Here is a 22,252-nt window from a genome sequence, read left to right as displayed (position 1 = left end):
CAACATGCCTGATGTGGATTGGGACATGCTTTCCTCTGCTTCCGGCAGCAGCAGGAGGCTATTAAACTCTATGAAGGGAGCAAGACTCAGGCAACTGGTGTTGGAACCAACAAGGGATCAGGCAATACTGGACCTGATACTTACCAATGGAGAAAGTGTCACAGAGGTCTCAGTGGGCGACACATTGGCCTCCAGTGACCACAACATGGTATGGTTCAATCTCAGGAAAGGTTTCACTAAATCTACCACAATGACCAAGGTCCTCAAATTCAAAGACACAAACTTCAAAGAAATGGGAGACTTCGTTCACCATGCGCTACAAAGCCAAGCAGAAACCGATAATGTGGAAGAAATGTGGTCAACTTTGAAAGCTACCATACAAGAAGCAACAAACTGCTATGTTAAATCAGTAAGTAAACGGCGAAGGAACAATAAGCCACAGTGGTTCTCTGCAGAGATTTCGGACCTCATCAAGGAGAAGAAAAAAGCATTCATCTCTTACAAACAATCAGGGAAATAGGACTCTAGGGAAGTCTATCTGGCCAAGTCAAAAGCCGTCAAAACAGCAGTTAGGGAGACCAAATTCCGCATGGAGGAGTCTCTAGCGAAGAACATCCAGAAAGGAGATAAATCCTTTTTCAGGTATATCAGTGACAGAAATAAGAACCCAGGCGGGATAGTACATCTTAGGAAACCAGATGGAGACTATGTAGAAGCGGACTCGGAAAAAGCCCAACTCTTAAATGAATACTTCTGCTCAGTCTTCACCCACGAGGTGCCAGGGCTCGGCCCTCAGCTACAGACAAGGGTTGACGCAGATGACCCGTTTAGTAATTTCGAGTTTACACCCAGCGGTGTCTACTGCGAGCTGTCAAAGCTTAAGGTTAACAAGGCAATGGGGCCTGACAACCTACACCTCAGGCTGCTTAGGGAGTTGTGTGATGTCTTGGCGGAACCGCTATCCGCGCTCTTCAATCTCTCCCTTAGTACAGGTAACGTCCCGTTGGACTGGAAGACGGCTAAAGTCATTCCACTCCACAAGAAAGGCTCCAAGATGGAGACAGCAAACTACAGACCGGTGAGTCTCGCATCAATAGTGTGCAAACTAATGGAAACTCTAATCAAATGCCAATTGGATACGATCCTGAACGAGGAGAATCTACGGGATCCCCGTCAACATGGATTTACTAAGGGGAGATCCTGCCAATCCAACCTGATCAGCTTCTTTGACTGGGTGACGAGGAAGCTGGATGTTGGGGAGTCCCTGGACATCGTATACCTGGACTTTAGTAAAGCATTCAATAGCGTACCACACCGCAGGTTGCTGAGCAAGTTGAGTTCTATAGGATTGGGCGACACATTGACGAAATGGGTTGGGAACTGGCTTGGAGGTAGGCTTCAGAGGGTAGTGGTGAACGGCACCCCCTCCGAAATGACGGAGGTAATCAGTGGAGTGCTGCAGGGCTCGGTCCTGGGCCCAATCCTATTCAACATCTTTATAAGAGACTTGGCAGAAGGGCTGCGAGGTAAAATAACATTATTCGCCAATGACGCCAAACTAAGCAATGTAATGGGCAGAAGCACAACAAACATAAATTCAATGTCCGACAACATGATGCACGACCTACTCCTACTGGAGCGCTGGTCTAGGTCCTGGCAACTCAGCTTCAATGCCAAAAAATGCAAAGTCATGCACCTGGGCAGCCATAATCCATGCAAGACTTACACCCTTAATGGCGAGATCCTAACAAGAACTGAAGCAGAACGAGACTTAGGGGTGATCGTCAGTGAGAACATGAAGACTGCCAATCAAGTGGAGCAAGCTTCATCCAAGGCAAGGCAAATCATAGGTTGCATACGCAGGAGTTTCGTCAGCCGTAAGCCTGAAGTCATTATGCCATTGTATAGATCCATGGTGAGGCCCCACCTGGAATACTGTGTGCAATTCTGGATGCCGCATTACCGTAAGGATGTGCTGAGACTGGAGTCGGTCCAGAGAATGGCCACCCGGATGGTCTCGGGACTCAAGGATCTCCCGTACGAGGAACGGCTGGATAAGTTGCAGCTGTACTCACTCGAGGAACGCAGAGAGAGGGGTGACATGATCGAGACATTCAAGTATCTCTTGGGCCGCATCGAGGTGGAAGAAGATATCTTCTTTTTCAAGGGTCCCACGCAACAAGGGGGCATCCGTGGAAAATCAGGGGCAGGAAACTGCACAGAGACACCAGGAAATTATTTTTCACTGAAAGGGTGGTTGATCGCTGGAATAGTCTTCCACTTCAGGTTATTGAGGCCAGCAGCATGCCTGATTTTAAGGCCAAATGGGATAGACACGTGGGATCTATTCACAGAGAAAGGTAGAGGAGGGTCATTGGAGTGGGCAGACTAGATGGGCCGTGGCCCTTATCTGCCGTCTATTTCTATGTTTCTATGTTCTAAATGCTTGACTTTGCATTTCTTAACTTTAAATCTTAGCTGCCAATTTTCAGAACATTTCTCAAGCTTCACTAAGTCCTTCCTCATATTATCCACGCCATCAGAGGTGTCTATTATGTTTCAGAGTTTGGTATCATCAACAAAGAGGCATATCTTACCAGATAACCTTTTAGATATATTGCTTACAAAAATGTTAAAAAGAGCAGGCCCAAGAACCATGAAGGGAAGTCCAAATGACATGTTTTAAAAGACTGAACCATAGGGCATGTGCACCTGATGTGGATGAAGGTACCCTTTCTCCATATGCTCGCCAACACAAACCAAAGGCACTGGCATACATCTGGTGAATGATATCGCTAATATAACATTTTATTGCCATTCTCAACTCTTATATCAAATGGCAACCAGCTCCACAGTTTTAACCCAACCACAAAAAATATAGATGAGCTATATTCCTCAATCCTAATCAGTTGATGATTTTGGACCTCTTATTCTTTTATCTACAGACCTCAAAGCTCTGGAAGGCTGATACAAGCATAAATTAGCCAAAATTACTACAGATAAGTTATTTAACAACTTAAAAACTAATTATTAAGCTGTAAATCTAATACAATATTCCACATGAAGCCAATGCAGGTTTTTTAAGGATAAGTGTCTACCAGCTTCATACAATGACATGGTACAGTTTTTGTCCATTCTTCTTAATAGAATAATTCAATCTCTTTCAGGCTGACTGAAAATCATCTGTGGACTGCATTTTCTGTGCCACTGATTTTCTGTTGGTTCAGGCCTAGACTTCCAGTTTACTGAGCTGTTATTGCTTCTGCTTAGAATTATTGTCTTACTGAAAGAGTGATCTTTTCCCCAGACTGTAACATGATTTCCTCCAGCGTATACCTTGAACCATCCATCTTTCTTGTGATAATAGAATGATGCCACCATCAGGCTCTACTTTAGGAATGGCATTACCAGGATGATGTGTTGAGTTTGCTTTGTGCATTACAAAATCACTTGCTTCTTTTTGAGTGATATTGCAGAGGCATTAGAAATTTCTCTTTCTGTGCATTATGATCTGCAGTAGACTAGGCATGCCTCACTGAGTAGTCAACTTCATGGTAGTTCAGTATTTTAAAAACAAAAAAAATTGGGTATGCAGAAATTTGAGGAATTGGGTGAGACACCATTGGCTACAGAGGAGGAAAGAAACTTATAAGTGTTTTTGATAATTTTCGAGTTACCAAAACAGTGTGATAACGCAGTGATCAGAGCTGGAGAGAGGCATAACCACTAGAAAAGCAAAGGTGATAATACTTGTGGAAGACATTGGCGAGTCCTTATCTGAAATATTGTGTCCACCTTTGGAGACTGTTCCTTTGGGAGCATATAGAGTCCAGAGAGTCCAGAGGAGAGCTATTTAAATGATGCAGGATCATCACCAGAAGCCCTGTTATACGTGACCTGTGGATATAATACTCCAGAGGAAGAGATAGTCAGGGAATGGATGACACAGGTATTCAAACACCTGAAAGATAATGAATAGAAAAATCTTTTCAAAGAGGCTCTAAAGTGGTGGACTTGAAGCAATCTTAGGAAATATTGCTTTTCACAGAAATACTGGTGGACTCTTGGAATTCCCTCCTGGAGCAGATGGAAGAGGCTTCATCAGTGATGGATTTCAAGAGGGTGCAAGAGAGAGTGGAAGCATGACCAAGAAATATGTGTTTAAACTACTCAATTCAGGGTTTCCAGAATGAATGTTGACGTGGGTAATATGAAATGTAGAAGTTTTAGAAGAAAGCAGGCGACTGCACAGCTTAGTTTTAGTAGACTACGAATTCAGTAATACCGTGAAAGCCTAGCCTAAATGTTGTTGAGACAGTTGGCAGGCCATGCACTTCTCTATCTACTGGGTAGATACAACATGTTGATGTTGGGAAACCATCTGAAAAGGCCTTGGGGATCTAAGGAGGCTTGGCTGTTCAGACAACAACCAAGCTATTATACTTTGTTTTTAGATTATTACAAAATATTATTGAAAAGAGGGATTCTGGGGATCTTGCATGGTCATCTACCCAGGAGGGTGGCGGAAAAGGAGGATGACAAATTATCTTCATAAGAAATGTCTTACAAGTTGTCAAGCTCTTTGTCTTGCAGCTAATATATATCCTGGGCAGTACAGAAAGAAATAACTGGGTAGAGTGTAAGGGCATTTTGGACTTCTTATTCCATCATCTCTTATGTTACTACGTGTTTGGTACAGACTCAGAATTTGATGAAATCTGCAGTAAGTACCAGGTCCTAGTAACTATAGATGGTAACCTGCAGCCAGCTTAAATCTGCATTTGGTCGATGCTTTGTGAAACCTCCAAGACTGGCAAGTGTTGTCTAGTATGTCAGTAGCTTTGCAGGTGAGATGAGCTGACATTGCACGTACTGAGGACATAGCAAGTAACCAGAAGGGCTTTGGCAATTGGGCTTGATGTTAACAGTGTACCTGAGTTTTATCTGAGCACTCAGGGTGCAGGATTTAAAAAAAACTAGCCTGTGTAATGGGAATTATTATAGTAGGGTATGTGTTTCACAGCTGAGTGGTGAAGAAGAATTCCTTCTGCTTTTGTAAGCTGATTTGTTGGTGTTCGTTTAAAGAGAAGCTTCTTTCTTCTGGTGTCAGACTCTTCAGTAATCAGAGTGAGGGGCCAGAGCCGCCTTCCCTCTGATTCCAGCGCTGAGCAGAAGGGGAGACACAGCAGAGGGTCCCTGGTGAGCGGGCAAGCTGCAGAGGTGGGTGCTGGTGTTTTTGTGTTGGTTTTTGGCTCTACTAATCCGCATGCTTCTCTCTCTCTCTCTCTCCCTCTCCCTTTTTCCCCCTTTCCCCCTTCCCCTCCTTTTCTCTCTGCTGGTTTCATGTCCTAACAGGGGGTGTCGTTTGATCAAGTGAATAATCTGCTGATTGAGCCTGCTCGAATAGAGGAGGAAGAGGTGTGTACGCCCCTGCTCTTCTTCCTCTCTTAGCAAGAATCACCGGGATTGCCTCACCTACTGACTTTGAGTTTCCACTGCTGCTCTCTCCTGCCTGTCTTTGCCTTGGCTCTGTTTCCAGCTTCTGGATTTTGCAGAGATGACCAGATCCCAGCTGATTAATTTTCTGCTTCCCTTTTCCCCTGCCCTATGCTCCATTCCCCACCTGCTGCAGAGCTGAGGAGAGTTATATACTGAATAGTTACTGCAGGGTAAGGTCAATGTTCATGGATTGTAAGTAGGTTGGTGGGTGTAGAAAGAGTGACAAGTCGAGCTAAAAGGTTTGGAACATCAAGTATCAAATCTAAAATCTAAGTCCATTATTTGCTGGTGGCGGGATTTGCAGACTGACCTAGCCCTCACTTGTCACTTTTAGTCATTGCTATAGAAGAGGAGTCAGGTTTATCAAAATAACTCAGTAGTGATCTGTCGCTGCTATAGAAGAAATGATAGTGGGTATCGTTCTCTGTTGTCTTTGGAACACAGGTTCTGCTTCCATTGAGAACTCCTAGAAACCACAGAAATGGCACTCCTAGACCTTTAACAGCAGTTGCATCCTTCTATTACAGTGAAATCCATTAACTAGCTAAAGAGTAGCAATAACTGTAGAGCTGATTCCTGTTCTGTGTCTTTTAGAGGCCACTATAGTCTGTGGGCCCAAGTAGGGTATCTAGTGAGAAGATTTAGACACTGCATTATCAAGGTCTTCTTTTCCTCCTTCCCTCCATGATATGGAAATTATCAGGAGAAAGACCATTTATGTTAGGTCCCTGATGAGATCAGTAGCTGAGAAGCAATGTAAGAGACCGCTTGACAATTCACTTGTGAGAGATGAGAGTGGAGGTTAAAGAGGGAAGTTGTGTGTGATGGATACATGATAAGAACCAGATGGGATGCAGTAAGGGGAAAGGCTGTGCATGATGATTTCTGTATGAAAGCTCAATGAGAGAATAAAGGAAGAGACAGTGTGTGTGGTGGCTCCCAGATGAGAACAATATGAGGGGCAAAAGATACAGCACTAGTGTTTTTCTAGCTGTGAATCTGGTGGCAGTATCTTAGGCCTCTTTTCGTTAAGTTCCTAGAATTACCCAACTGAGTCTTGTGATTTGCAAGAGAGTTCAGACAGAACCATCTTATTGGTAGAAATATATGATGGAGAATCATTCCATTAAAACATCAGTTGTATGCCACCTTCTTTCTCCAAGGACTCACAGAAAAATGTCTGTATACTCTGTAATGACATCCTTCGGATGGAGTCATGGGGAGCTTTTGGAGGTTCCCGAGCATTTGCTCAGCATTTCCTTTCCCCGGCTCAGTCTTGTTTTTCAGTTTGACTGAATGGTGGTGTTTTGTTGTCCTTGGAGAAATGGGGTGGGAAGATGAAATAAAAGAACAAATTAAAAATAAAAAGACAAACACAGACCAAATGTCTTTATGGATTCAACTTCGCTTGATCCAGCAGAGTGGACAGAGGTCTTATGGACAAAGGAGTAATGAAGAGATCTTCATTCTCCCTCTGAACAGGCAACAAACCTAGAAAAATGGGATAAATGGGCAGAGCACCCACAAAACACATGAAAGGAGGCATAGGCAGGACCCTGAAACCTCTGCCGCCCCACACCCATTCCAAGGGCATGCCAGCACTGCTTGCTCTGTGCACACTCATGCTTGAGCTCCTGCTCGAACCTGAGGGATAGATCAGACCCTATTGCTTGCCGACATCCCCCTTCCATAAAGGGCTTGACAAATATGGAGCATGTCAGCAAGGATTCCCAGCATTTCAAAATCACAACATTAACAGCTGTGATACTCCTCCAAGAGAATGTCAGCCTCTTTGAGTAGGGAAAAGAGCAGTCCTGGGAGGCAGTGGACCCTGGCCACTATGAGAAGCTAGTTTTCCTGTCTATATTCCCTATCCAGTACTTGCCACTGGCAGAGTCCTCCAGGGCATTCTGCTATAACTGCTCCCAAAGCTTAACCAGCAGAACAAGCTCACAGTTCCTCCACTGAGCATAGTAGATGACGGCAGATAATGACCTATATGGTTCATCTAGTCTGCCCAACCAGATAAAGTCATAGCAAATGGTATAATATGTTATTATATATGCATACTTAGTCTTGGTCTGTCTTTGCCATTTTCAGCACTGGCCTTATTGTTTGTTTATTTATAATCTGCCTTTTCCAAAGCGGAGTACAGTACAACACACACAGTTAAAATTGACTTTTCTAGAAAAAAGATCAACATATGACTAAAACAACATTATTCTTTAACTTGTGGAGTTGCTCACAAAGGCCTACTCTAGCCCACCCAGATATGTTCAGCCATGATCTTGGCAAGAAAGCGTAGGACAGGCGAGTGGGGTCTCTTAGGGAGAGGAGGGGATAGTGGATGGGCAGACTGGGTGGATATACTCAGAATCTTTGGGCACTACGTATATTGGTTTTAGTTCCATTTCCAATACTGATGAGACCACTTCAGTGGCATTTAATTGAAACCAATATAGCCTTTCTCAGTGAAAATTGCTTTCCTACCATACGTGCCATTCTACCTCCGTAAAATAGTGATACTCTGAAATCTGTAGATGGGCTTCCCTTTTCAGAAACCACACCATCACATCTTCCTTTACTTTAGATTGGGGTATGCAGTTCTGCACCAGGAACTGTGGTCAGACAGACATTGCTGCACCTCTGCTACGTCAAGCCATTTGCTATACTCTTTGAGCTTTCCAGGTCATAGATAAAGGCCAAATGGCCCATTCAGCCTCCCCATCCCCAGCATCCACTATCTCCTCCTTTCTCATAGTTTTCATTCATACCTTCCATGCTTGCTATTTATCATCAAGCAAGGGAGTTCTGGCTCTTTCACTTGGGAGGATGGCAGAGTCCATTGACCAGTAAGCCAGCTAGATTATGCTCCATCATGATCAATTACTGGATAACAAATGAGGTTAAGAAGATAGGAATGGCCACACTGGGTCAGACCAATGTCTGTCTAGCCCAGTATCCTGTTTCCACAGTGGCCAATCCAGGTCATTACCTGGCAAAAACCCAAATAGTAGCAACATTCCATGCTACCGATCCCAGGGCAAGCATTGGCTTCCCCCATGTCTACCTCAATAGCAGACTATGGAATTTTCCTCCAGGAACTTGTCGAAACCTTTTTTTTTAAACCATCTACTTTAACCACTGTTACTGTGGCAGTGCATTACAGAGCTTAACTATTCTGAGTGAAATATTTCCTTCTTTTTGTTTTAAAAATATTTCCCTGTAACTTCGAGTGTTCCTTAGTCTGTTATTTTTGATGAAGTAAAAAATCGTTTCACTTGTACCCATTCTACACAACTCAGGATTTTGTAGACTTCAGTCATGGAAGAGTGGTTTCATAATTCAGATAGTCACATTTATTGCAAATCCTTGAATAAACCAGCAATCCAACAATGTTGCAAACTGACATGTTTCTTGCTGTCAATCCTTAGGTGAATGAAACAAAAAAAATCCCACTTCTTCTTGATCTGTCCCTGCTATGCTTGGGTTACAGCCTGTAAAAGTCTGCTCAACATTGGTCTTGCTTTCCAATCACTGGAGTTAAAGGATTAAGGGGATAGGACTACCCCATTTTCTGTGTGGTTTACACAATCAAAGTTGTTTACATATTTTATACAGGTACTTATTTGTACTTGGGGCAATGAAGTGTTAAGTAACTTGACCAGAGTCACAAGGAGCTACATTGTGAATCAAATGCAACCTCAGGGTGCTGAGGCAGGTGCTTTAAACACTAGGCCACTCCTCCACTCTTGTCAAGTTGCTGTCGATGCCACTCTTGCCCATCCATAATCAGAACAGAGATGGCAAAAGTCTTCCGTTTTGCCATATTTGAGGCACAGCCCATAGAACACCACCCAGTACTGACCTTATTTTCCTACTACTGGGAATATCATCTAAGGACCATCAAGTTTTTATTTTGATCCTTCCTTTTTCCACGTAAAGATCCTTTGTGCTTATCTGATGCATTTTTGAATTCTATCACTATTTTCATCTCCTCCACTTCCTCCAGGAGGGCAAACCAGGCATTCTCCACCACCTACACAGGGAGGACATTCAAGATACGACACCTACAACTCTTAAGTCAATTCTTCAAGGCAGATATATCCTAAGGGATATCCAAACAGTAGAAAAACTCGGCTGAAGACTTTTCCTCTGTGAATGGACCCTCCTTTTGCAAAGACATAGGATTCTGTACTGAAGCTGTTGTCTTCCCTTAGTCATGTACGTTACAGAAGGTGTCACTCAAATCTCTCAACTCCTCCCCTTCAGCAGTAGAAAACAGCTCCCTCTTCAGTTTTTCCTTCTACAAGCGAACTGAGAAGGTGTGTTCTGATCTGCTCTGCTATCATTTTATTATTTTTGGGTCTTTTTGGACATTAGTTCCTCTTTCCTGTGTGGCTTCAGTGCTTGGAGACCTCCTTTGGCTTACTCTACCAGGGAGAAGGATGCAGACCCGCAAGGGTGGGCTGCTGCTCACAGACCATTCTCTTGAAGCACCTGTGGAGCCAGCCTGCTTTGTGGTTCATTGAGAGCTCGAGGTTCATTCCCCTGGGAGCTTCTTCGCCTTCTGATTTATCAGAGGCTTGAGCCAGGCTCTGGGGACAACCCACTGGGTATTAGGGAGTCGACTACACATTATCTTCCCTCAACATGCTGTGTGGATTTTTGGAGTTCAGAGTCATAGAAACATAGAAAGTGACGGCAGATAAGGGCCACGGCCCATCCAGTCTGCCCATCAATGACCCTCCCTTACCTTTCTCTGTGAAGAGATCCCACGTGTCGATCCAATTTAGTCTTAAAATCAGGCACGCTGCTGGCCTCAATTACCTGTAGTGGAAGACTATTCCATCGATCAACCACCCTCTCAGTGAAGAAGTATTTCCTGGTGTCGCTATGCAATTTCCCGCCCCTGAGTTTCCACGGATGCCCTCTTGTTGCTGTGGGATCTTTGAAAAAGAAGATATCCTCCTCCACCTCGATACGGCCTGCGAGGTATTTGAACATCTCGATCCTGTCTCCCCTTTCTCTGCGTTCCTCGAGTGTGTAAAACTGCAATTTATCCAGCCGTTCTTCATACGGGAGATCCCTGAGTCCTGAGACCATCCGGGTGGCCATTTGCTGTACCGACTCTTTGCGGTAATGTGGCCTCCAGAATTGTACACAGTATTCCAGATGGGGTCTCACTATGGATCTATACAATGGCATTATGACTTTGGGTTTATGGCTGACAAAACTCCTGCGTATACAACCTATGATTTGTCTGGCCTTTGATGAAGCTTTTTCCACTTGATTAGCAGTCTTCATGTCCTCACTGATGATCACCCCTAAGTCTCGTTCTGCTACAGTCCTCGCTAGGATCTCACCATTAAGGGTGTAAGTCTTGCATGGATTTTTGCTGCCAAGGTGCATGACCTTGCATTTTTTGGCATTGAAACTTAGTTGCCAGGTCCTGGACCAATGCTCCAATAGGAGAAGGTCATCTGTCATACTGTCGGGCACTGAGTTTTTGTCAGGCCCTGTTGTGCTCTTGCCTACTATATTGCATAGTTTGGCGTCATCGGCGAATAACGTTAATTTACCTTGAAGCCCCTTATGAAGATGTTGAATAGGATCGGGCCTAAGACCGAGCCCTGCGGCACTCCACTGATTATCTCCGTTGTTTCGAAGGGGGTGCCGTTAACCACCACCCTCTGAATTCTACCTCCAAGCCAGTCCCCAACCCATGCAGTCAATGTGTCACCCAATCCTATAGAGCTCATCTTGCTCAACAACCTGCGGTACGCTATCGAATGCTTTGCTGAAGTCCAAGTACACAATGTCCAGGGACTCCCCAATATCCAGCTACCCAGTCAAAGAAGCTGATCAGGTTGGATTGGCAGGAGCTCCCCTTTGTAAATCCATGTTGATGGGGATCTCGTAGATTCTCCTCGTTCAGGATCGTAACCAATTGGCGTTTGATTAGAGTTTCCATCAGTTTGCTCACTATTGATGTGAGACTCACTGGTCTGTAGTTCGCAGCCTCCGTCCTGCATCCTTTTTTGTGAAGTGGAATGATGTTAGCCGTTTTCCAGTCTAACGGGACTCTACCTGTACTAAGGGAGAGATTGAAGAGTGCGGATAGCGGTTCCGCCAAGGCGTCACTTAACTCCCTGAGTACCCTGGGGTGTAGGTTATCTGGCCCAATTGCTTTGTCAACCTTGAGTTTGGACAGCTCACTGTAGACACTGCTGTGCGTAAACTCAAAATTACAAAACGGGTCTACCGAGCTATTCCCTGTCTGCAACTGAGGGCCGGATCCTGGCGCCTCATGGGTGAGCAGAAGTATTCATTTAAAAGTTTAGCTTTTTCGGAGTCCGATTCTACATAGTTCCCGTCTGGTTTCCTAAGGCGTACTATCCCGCCTGTGTTCCTGTTTCTGTCACTAATATACCTGTAGAATGATTTATCGCCCTTCTTGATGTTCTTCGCTAGATTCTCCTCCATTCGGAATTTGGCCTCTCTGACTGCTGTTTTGACGGCTCTTGACTTGGCCAGATAGTCTTTGGTCAAAGTTCTCCTGACTGACAGCCAGAATATTTCTAGTGGTAGATTTGTTCCCAGCAGTTTTTGAGGCAGAAATCCTTACCTTGCAGATAGGCTGCTGCAAGCTGACCGATGGGCACTAGAAGTCATTGAGTACTTCCATTATTCCCTATAGGGAACATTGGTTGTCTGAGAAAGATAGATATGAGGGTTTCTGGAGTTAGAGTTAGGTTCCCCCACCTCCAAAACACCTTTATCAACTTTTTTTGTTTTTCAGGAAAACTTCCATGGGCCACTTTTGGTGTGATTTTACTAGGCGTGGCCATCTTGGATTTTTATCAGTCATAAGAACATAAGAAGTTGCCTCCGCTGAGGCAGACCAGAGGTCCATCCTGCCCAGCGGTCCGCTCCCGCGGCGGCCCATCAGGCCCAATTGCCTGAACAATGTCCCTGACTAATTTTGTAACTGCCTCTAATCCTCTAATCCTATCCCTATTACCTACCAGAGGATGTGATAAACAGGAGCACGCTACAGGGGTTCAAAGAAGCTTTGGATAGGTACTTGGAAGACAAAGGGATTGAGGGGTACAGATAAGAGTAAAAGTAGATTATAGGGATGGGATTAGAGGTAAGTTACAAAATTAATCAGGGACCACTGTTCAGGCATTAGGCCTGATGGGCCGCCGCAGGAGCGGACCGCTGAGCAAGATGGGCCTCTGGTCTGACTCAGCGGGGGCAACTTCTTATGTTATCTGTACCCCTCAATCCCTTTGTCCTCCAGGTACCTGTCCAGACCCTCTTTGAAGCCCTGTAGCGTGCTCTTGCTTATCACATCCTCCGGTAGCGCGTTCCATGTATCCACCACCCTCTGAGTGAAAAAGAACTTCCTGGCGTTTGTTCTAAACCTTTCCCCTTTCAATTTCTTGTTTTTCAAAAGCTTCTTTCTGCCTCAAAATCCCTCATTTTGCCTTTCAATTTCTTGTTTTTCAAAAGCTTCTTTCTGCCTCAAAATCCCTCATTTTACCCAGGGATCATCTGCAATGGATTTCTCAGGCCAATCTGCCCCTGGTTCTTGTTTTTCAAACGCTTCTTTCTGCCTCAAAACCCCTCATTTTGCCCAGGGATCATCTGCTATGGATTTCTCAGGCCAATCTGCCCCTGGTTCATGTTTTCCGTGCACAGCTTTGTCAGCAGACAAGCGCTGCGTTCCATGTGCTGCAGGGTATGGGAAAAAAGGGGTGAGATCTTTGAGCTCAGCCTCCTTAGAGTCCTTCAGGGCGGGAGAATCCCCAAAAGCCTGGCCTACAGGGAATAAATCCCACACACAACAAAGGTGCAAAATGCAAGTGCGTGGAGGCGATGGAGATGGAGGCCCAACTACCTCAGGGGTCCTGCAAGAGGTCCTTAGGGCCTCCTGTTCAGGGTTTTTCAGACTTTGTGAATCTCTTGTGTAAAATCTATTTGATGGGCCCAGGGAGCGCTGCAGTGCCTATGAGCACGCCAGCTCCGGTACAGGGAGAGTTCTATCCCATGCAGGCTTTCTTGCCTTGCAACAAGCCGGCGCCAAGTGTCCATGATCATTCAGAGTAGGACTGGAAGTCCCTTTCATTGCCTTTATTATCTCAAGGATCCGCTGCGTTCTTCGATGATTTAGGGTACCTATCTGAGACCAGAAGTCAGGAGGCTGTGGCTGCTATTGATCAGGGTGACGATCCCTTAGTGCAGGGGTAGGCAATTCCGGTCCTTGAGAGCCAGAGCCAGGTCAGGTTTTCAGGATAGCCACAATAAATATGCATGAGATAGATTTGCATCTCAAGGAGGCAGTGCATGCAAATCCATCTCCTACATATTCATTGTGGATATCCTGAAAACCTGACTTGGCTCCAGCTCTCGAGGACTGGAATTGCCTACCCCTGCCTTAGTGCATCCTTCTTGGATAGATCCTCTTAATTCCCTCAATGCGATCCTCCAGTCTCTCAGTTCTCTTCTCCTTTAATGTAGCTCGCTGACTCTTTTCGGCCATTTTTATGTAAACCACCTTGAACCAAAAAGCACTGGCGGTATATAAATAAAGATTTATGTTGTTATCTTTTCAAGTCCACAACTGTTGAAGTTGGAACCTCAACAGCCCTTCACCTCCCAGTGTTCTGTTATGAGCAGTACAAACACATACCTTTTTTCTGGCACATCCAGACATCACTTAGTCACAATGGGAGTCCCCCAGAAGGCTCCCTAAAGGTGGTAAAAGCTATATCCAGACTTTATCCTATGGTAGAAAATTATCCAAGCCTTTTTTAAACACTGCTAAGCTAACTGATTTCACCACATTCTCCGACAACGAATTCCAGAGCTTACACATTGTATGAAGAAATATTTTCTTTGGTTTGTTTTAAATCTACTTAGTAGCTTCATCGCATGTCCCCTAGTATTTTTGGAAAGGGTGAACAAGCAATTCACATCTACCCTTTACACACCACTCAGTATTTTATAGACCTCTATTATATCACCCCTGAGCTGTCTCTTCTCCAAGCTGAAGAGCCCTAGTAGCTTTAGCCGTTCTTAATAGGGAAGTCATCCCATCCCTTTTATCATTTTTGTTGCCCTTAAAAAGACAGTTTGAAACACTAACTTTGGGTATCAAAGTGGCAGCGGCTGCCTCCTTCCTGGCACAGGCCTGTCATACCAGGTTGCAGCATAGTCCTTTGGAGCTGGAGGATGCTTGTCCCCATTTGATTATGGAATGAGTGGATTATTGGCCAATGCTCTTTATGACATCAACAGTCATGATCAGTGTATCGGCTTACGCCGTTTCTGCCTGCCGGATGCTATGGATTAGGCAGTGACTAGGTGGTTCAGCCTCCAAGGCTACTCTGAATAGATTACCCCAATGTCCCGCAAACTTTGTTGAGCCACAGCACACTAAATCTAGTGGCTCGAGGCATCTGGAAGTGTGCGGACATCACCTTGATGATGTCATGTGCATTCGTGACATCATGTCAACATCCGCGCATGTGCAAGGGCCCTCCAAATGGGCCCTGAGCCACCAGTGGGGGGGGAGGGGAGCCCCCAGAAGGGAAGAGGTGTGGAGAGAAGGAGAGGCACCGGCACTGGCTGATTGCCTGCAGGATGTGCCTCTCGGCAGTCATCTGGCGCCTCTCCTCCTCAGTGTGTCGTGGCACACCTTAAATCTCAGGAGGCATGCTAGTGTGTCGCAGCACACAGTTTGCGATACACTGGATTACTTTTTAAGGGGCAGGTGCTTTTTGGCAAAGGCTTGGATGACCTTATGGCCATTGTGGCAGATCACTATCCCAAATCTCTATCAGGTTAAAGAGTTCGATGTTGTACAGAAATGTCACTCTCTTCTTTTACTGTTGTTGCTTCATCATCTGCAGATATTCTGCCAATTTTGAGCTTACTCCTGTTGAGTGGCATGAAGTTGTGGCTTCTTGTGCCAGTTGTGAAATGGTGGAAAATCGATTTGCAAGCAGAGCCAACATCGATAGAAGAAAAGGAATTTTATATTAATTATGCTTTTGTTTACCAACTACAAAAGATCATTAGGAGTCAAAGTATGTCAACTGGTGGCATGTTGTAGACTGTTTCTTGTGGCAAAACGCTTCATTTGCCACTGATATCAAGTTTTTGTCATTCTTGTACTGGAGTATTTAATGTGCCGAATATTAGGCAATACCTTTTCCAGATGTTGAACGGGGAATGCCTTCTGAAATGCATACACACACCTGGTAAAGCAGCGGGATGGACCTTTGCTTGCCTGTTTCCCCAGCAAAATCCCCGAATCCAGCATAATTAAGACACTGCTTTCAAAATTTCTTTACTGCTCTTGAGAAAGGCTTCTTCAGCTGCAGCCATGTTTTTCATACAACTGAAGACATCAGCGACTTGTCTAACTTGGCTTCACTGATGGATGACAACTCTAGTTTGGCATTTTGGTGAATCTGGCATTAATAGTAAAGTGGTCACAATTTACACATGTTACAAAGTTCAATTTTGTACATTCCATTTGTCTCGTATAGTTCATGAAGATTCACTGGGAGCAGTCTTTCCTGCTTATGGATGTGCTCACCATCAATCTTCACAGAGACAAAGTTTTTCTTTCTTTCTAAGGCAGATTTGGAAAATATCTTTGTCCTCATAAAATTTGCCTATTTTAGATAACACTTCACATTACAGTTCTTTTCCTTTACTGCATTTGGGCTTAGCCACGAAACCAGCAGTTTTCCATAACTTTTCAGCTTCTTAACTCTGTTTCAAAACTCCAAATTGTTAAGCAGTTTGCTCTGTTGTCCAGCTTGAAGGCACCATTGTCGGTATTTGAACCTTCCTTTTTTAAAGAGGACTTAGCAGCTGTATCCTTCTTATTTTTCATTATTTCATCCAGTTTGGCACATTTTGTGCCATTTTGAACTGACACTGATTGTAGATCCTCTGTTTCAGTTTTCAGTGGGTGAGCAAATTCTGTCTTCAGTTTCTTTTGTTCACTCGTTTTTTTATTTTAATTTTTTTTTTGCTTTTCAAGGTTTCATCAGACTATACCCAAGAGCAGTTAGACTCATGTTTAGTATCATTCTCTTCAAATATACGTGAAGTTTCTTCATGTTCTGATACAGTACCACTGAAAAACTTGCTGCAAAAGTTGAAGATAAACATTTGGGACAAAGTTTCTGGCCAGGTTTAATTTCCTGTTGACATCTACTGCTCTAAGAAATTTTCCTAGCAAGATCTATAGATGCTGCTCTCAGCACCCTTTACTCTGTAGTAGGCATGAACCAAAAATGGATTAGTACATGACTTCTACCAAGTAAACTTTTTTGTGACAGAACCCACGAGGGAATAGTCAGTACTGGATCTGGTACTCACTAATAAGGAAAGTGTCTCAAATGTCAGCCTGGGTGTCCACCTGGAAAGTAGTGTTCATCAAACAGTTTGGTTTGATATAATGGCTAAAGTGCAGGGCAACAAAACAAAAAGATATTGGATAGGTGTTGATCAAGAGGAAAAGACCTCAGAAGCCTGCACCATAAAGAATATTTAATTCTGCAATGGTTACTCAGCAGGACAGGTTCTCTATCATTGGTCTCACAAACCTCTTATGACCGATTAGCAAAAAACGTTTTAATTGCGTGTAGAACCTGTATCTTTTTGTTTTGTTGTCTACATTAAAGAGGTTCTAATCCATTTCAGTTCCACAGTAGTAAAGTGCAGGGCAGCCACACAAAACTCCAACAGCCTCTTTTACAAAGCCCCGAAGCCCGTAGAGATTTAAAAGGCTTTGGGGCTGTTGCTGTGTGGCTTTGTAAAAGAGACTGCAAGTCTTGGATGTCATGAATGGTCTTTAGTAAAATGGGGGAGTACCTGAAGAAAGAGCTGATAGGATGGGAAGACAGTGGAAAAACAGTGGTCCACATGGAAAGGAGCAATATAAATGGCTACTGACCTTTATATGAGGAAAATAAATAAAAACAAGATAAAAAGGAAACTGATATGTCTCTCCAAACTAGTGGCAGAGAAAATAAAGGCAAAAGAGTTAACGTTAATGAAATATAAAAATCTCAAGAGGAGGAGTACAGAAAGGAATACTGGATAAAACTGAGAGAAGCCAGGAGAGAGTTATGAATGACAAAAGCACAAGCGAAGAGAACATAAGAACATAATGCCTCCACTAGGTCAGACCCGAGGTCCATCACATCCAGCAGTCCACTCACGCGGCGGTCCAACATGTCCAGGACCTGTGCAGTAATCCTCTATCTATACCCCTCTATCCCCTTTTCCAGCAGGAAATTGTCTAATCCTTTCTTGAACCCCAGTACCGTACTCTGCCCTATTACGCTCTCTGGAAGCGCATTCCAGGTGTCCACCACACGTTGGGTAAAGAAGAACTTCCTAGCATTCGTTTTGAATCTGTCCCCTTTCAACTTTTCCGAATGCCCTCTTGTTCTTTTATTTTCTGAAAGTTTGAAGAAGCTGTCCCTCTCTACTCTCTCTATGCCCTTCATGATCTTGTAAGTCTCTATCATATCCCCTCTAAGTCTCCTCTTCTCCAGGGAAAAGAGACCCAGTTTCTCCAATCTCTCAGTGTATGAAAGGCTTTCCATCCCCTTAATCAGTCTTGTCGCTCTCCTCTGAACTCTCTCGAGTAACGCCATATCCTTCTTAAGGTACGGTGACCAATACTGGACGCAGTATTCAAGATGCGGACGCACCATTGCCCGGTACAGTGGCAGGATAACTTTCGTTCTGGTTGTAATACCCTTCTTGATTATGCCTAGCATTCTATTCGCTCTCTTAGCGGCCGCTGCGCACTGTGCCGTCGGCTTCATTGTCATGTCCACCATTACCCCCAAGTCCCTTTCTTGGGTACTCTCAGTCAATAACATCCCTCCAATCATATAATTGTACCTCGGGTTTCTGCTTCCCGCATGCAATACTTTACACTTCTCAACATTGACCTTCATCTGCCATCTCTCTGCCCATTCCCCTAGTTTGTCCAAGTCCCTTTGCAATTCTTCGCATTCCTCCTTTGTCTGAGCTCCATTAAATAGTTTGGTGTCATCCGCAAATTTTATTATCTCACACTTCGTTCCTGTTTCTAGATCATTTATGAATATATTAAAAAGCAGCGGCCCGAGCACCGAGCCCTGCGGAACACCACTCGTGACCTTCCTCCAGTCCGAGTAGTGGCCCTTCACTCCTACCCTCTGTTTCCTACCCTCTAACCAGTTTCTGATCCATCTATGCACATCTCCGTCCACCCCATGGTTCTTCAGTTTCCGGAGTAGATATTCATGGGGTACCTTGTCAAAGGCTTTCTGGAAATCTAGGTATATGATGCCTATGGGGTCTCCTCTGTCCATCTGTTTGTTAATTCCCTCGAAGAAGTGCAATAAGTTAGTCAGGCACGATCTTCCCCTGCAGAAACCATGTTGGCTGGATATCAGAAGTTCGTTTATTTCAAAATGTTCATCAATGTTTTCTTTTATCAGTGCTTCCGCCATTTTCCCCGGAACCGAGGTCAGACTCACCGGTCTATAGTTTCCCGGGTCACCTCTTGATCCCTTTTTAAAGATGGCTTCTCTTATGTCCTCCCATCCTAACTCCCCCATGCTATTAAAGTCTGCAAATTTGAAATCCAGGACTTGGAGTTTTATATGGCTATTCTCCACTTTAGCTGTTATATCAAACCAAAACCGTTTGATGATTGCTACTTCCCAAGTAGGCATCTACTCAGTGATAATAATAATCAATTTATATACCACAGGGCCGTAAAGTTCTATGCGGTTTACAAAATATTAAAAAGATTTCAATTAAGAGACAAAATCAGATAACCAAATAATTAGAAATAATACTATAATGATCTAGGTGGTTCATTAAAATATCCATACCAATTAGAGACACTTTCGCGCTGGGCTATATATCTTTAATTCGCATGGTGATTTTTCCGTGTTGGCTGTATGTGTTCCAGACTTTGCCACTTCGTTTGTTGAAAAAGGATCTTACGAGTTTACATCGTTTGCTGTCCCGTTTTTGTTGGAATTCGCGTAAACCGAAAGTTCGTTTTCACTATTTGGTGGGTGGCTGGCACCAGGGGGGCCTAGGACTTCCTGATTTTGGCCTTTACAATGAAGCCTGTTTACTCAGGCATTTGAAAGACTGGTTCCTGGGTGAACATCAGTATACTCCTTTGGATTTTGAACAGGCTTTCTATGCCCCTCACTCCTTGTACAGTCTCTTACACTTGCCCACTAAGGATCTTCCCACTGAGTTCCGTGCGTGTGTTCCTTTGACGTCTATGCGTGCTGTGTGGGGGAGCTTGGTCAGCAGACTGGGAGGGGACCCGCATGTGTCGAATCAATTTCCCTTCCGAGGGAACTTGGCCTTTCCTCTGAGCCGGGATAGCCCTGCTTTTCTCGGATGGGCTGCTCACGGCTTTCATCTTGTGGAACATCTGTTGACGGAGGAGGGTTGTTTGCAGCCTCTAGCTGCTTTTGGGGATCGTTGGGTGGGGGCTGGGGTGATACTTTTGCCTATTGTCAAGTGAAGCATTATATTCTTTCTCTTCCACAGGATCGGCTTGCTCTACCAATGGGGGTGCGTCTTCGGAATTTTTTTGAAGGGGTGGCAGTTTCTTTTACTTCGGTGTCGGCGTTATATAGGGCCCTGTTGGAGCTTATAGATCCTAAAGAGATATCGCGTCTTCGAGGGAGCTGGGGTCGTGAACTTGGCCTTGATCTTAGTGCTTGGGATATTTTGCGAGCCCTGCGGGGGGTCCCTCGCTTGATCACGGGGGCAGCGTATCGCGAGTGTTATGTTAGAGTGATCTATAGGGCCTATCTTACTCAAGTCCAATTACATAAAATGGGAGGTATTGATTCCCCCCATGCCTGAAATGTGGCCGGGATCCCAATACTTTAGCTCATTCCTTTTGAGATTGTTGGACTATACAGGTTTTTTGGAAGTCTATTGTTCACTACTTCCGAGGCTTATTTTTGTGCACCATTGTGGGTGCAGTGGAGCAGTTGGTTCTTGATCTCCCTGGGGCCTTTCGCGGCCTTCCTAAAGGGGGTCCCCTCTGGTGTCGTAAGGTGTGTCTCCTTGCTCGCAAATGCATTTTGAACTCCTGGACTGTTTCTGAGCCTCCCTCTTTTTGGACTTGGAGAGCTCTGGTGCATAATTTGGCCATGTGGGAGGCCTGAGAGACCGTTGGCCACCCTCGTCGCCGTTGTCATTTTCTGCTTGTGTGGGGAGTCTATTTGGACTCCTTATCTCCTAGAGGTCGCAGTCTTCTTTTGAATCCTCTTGCTTAGCCTTGTTGAGGTTCTTTGCACTCACTCCCGGGATTGGTCACCGCAGGCAATTTTTATTTTTTTGAGGGGGGGAGGACTTTTCTTTGTGTCTGCCAGGGGCCACCAGAGCACGGGCCTTTGGCATTTTGGAGTTTAGTTTCTTAGCTTCTGTTTGCTTCTTGGGAGGGGGAGGGGTTTGTACGGGTGGATCTTGCTGCTTAGAGGGGGGTTGGGGGCTGGGGGGTTGTTTATTTTGTTTTACCTTTACAACGCATTGACTTTTGTATTGTTGGAAGCTTGTTCTTTGACATTGCTGTCTTTGTTGTTTAGTATTCATACTAGTAAAAAGATTTGAACATAGAGACACTTTCACTATTTGTGAGCACCAGATGCAGTATTGCTTTTCCCATACGGGTTCTGTCACCATTTGTTTCGGAATGGTCCCTTGAAAGACATCCACAATCTCTGTTTCTTTTTGATATTAGAAATGGAACTTTCTAGTTGAAATCGCCCAGTAACAGCACATCCTCTTTTTTCCCAACTTTTGGATATCTGCCTCCAGATTTTTATCAATTTGCTGCGACTGAGTCAAAGGTCTGTAAACAACACCCACATGGATAGAAGTTTCATCTTCTCTTTTCAAAGTGATCCATATCTGTTCGTCCTTTCCGCATGCTCCCTTACATTTCAGCCACTTGGATATTAATCTTTACATAGAGAGCTGCTCCTCTCTGGTAATCCCTGTCTCTAATATCAGAGCTTGCAGATCATGATTTTTGTTACTTAGATTGTGTGCATTTGTGGTCATAGAAACATGATGGCAGATAAAGGCTAAATGGCCCATCTAGTCGGCCCATCCGCAGTAACCATTATCTCTCTCTCTCTGAGAGATCCCACGTGCCTATCCCAGGCCCTCTTGAATTCAAACATAGTCTCTGTCTCCACCACCTCATCTGGGAGACTGTTCCACGTATCTACCACCCTTTCTGTAAAAAAGTATTTCCTTAGATTACTCCGGAGCCTATCACCTCAGTTGCCATTCCATGACAATCTCATTTTTGTATGGTTTTTATTTTCACCTTATTTCCTGTTGCATTGCTATGAAGTGAATTGCTAATATTGTTGTTTTCATTACTATCTTTATTATCATATCCTTTCTTTTGATGGGGGGGGGGGGGGAGGGTTGGCCACTGGAAGTGACCTGTATACACATGCCAGCCCTCTTCTAGATTGAATGCCTAGAAACATATTGCTTGAATTTCTCAGCTAGGATTCTTTGTTTCTGCCATAGGTGCAGCCCATCATTACAATATAGTCGCTTGTTTTTCCATGTTTTACCCCTTCCTCCCATGTGCCTGAAACGTTCTTGATGACCCCAGGCTTTGAGTCACCTATTGAAGTTCTCTACATTTTGTACTCTTTCC

The 22,252-nt window shown here is 44.4% G+C and overlaps 1 protein-coding gene across 13 annotated transcripts in view; it reads left to right on the top strand.

The window, feature by feature from the left end:
- LOC117355920 (protein scribble homolog) overlaps positions 1-22,252 on the top strand; it is a 393,083-nt gene that overhangs the window by 222,850 nt on the left and 147,981 nt on the right. For 12 of the 13 annotated variants that reach the window (XM_033935046.1, XM_033935039.1, XM_033935045.1 and 9 more), the window contains exon 16: positions 5,356-5,418. The exons of the other annotated variant lie outside the window; for it this stretch is intronic. In XM_033935046.1, the coding sequence (XP_033790937.1) occupies positions 5,356-5,418 (63 nt within the window). The remainder of the gene's footprint in view (positions 1-5,355; positions 5,419-22,252) is intronic. 13 annotated transcript variants of the gene reach the window in all.

Source organism: Geotrypetes seraphini, chromosome 2 (assembly GCF_902459505.1).
Source record: "Geotrypetes seraphini chromosome 2, aGeoSer1.1, whole genome shotgun sequence".
In the NCBI taxonomy this organism is placed as follows: domain Eukaryota; kingdom Metazoa; phylum Chordata; class Amphibia; order Gymnophiona; family Dermophiidae; genus Geotrypetes; species Geotrypetes seraphini.
This window is presented reverse-complemented; position numbering and strand designations above follow the sequence as displayed.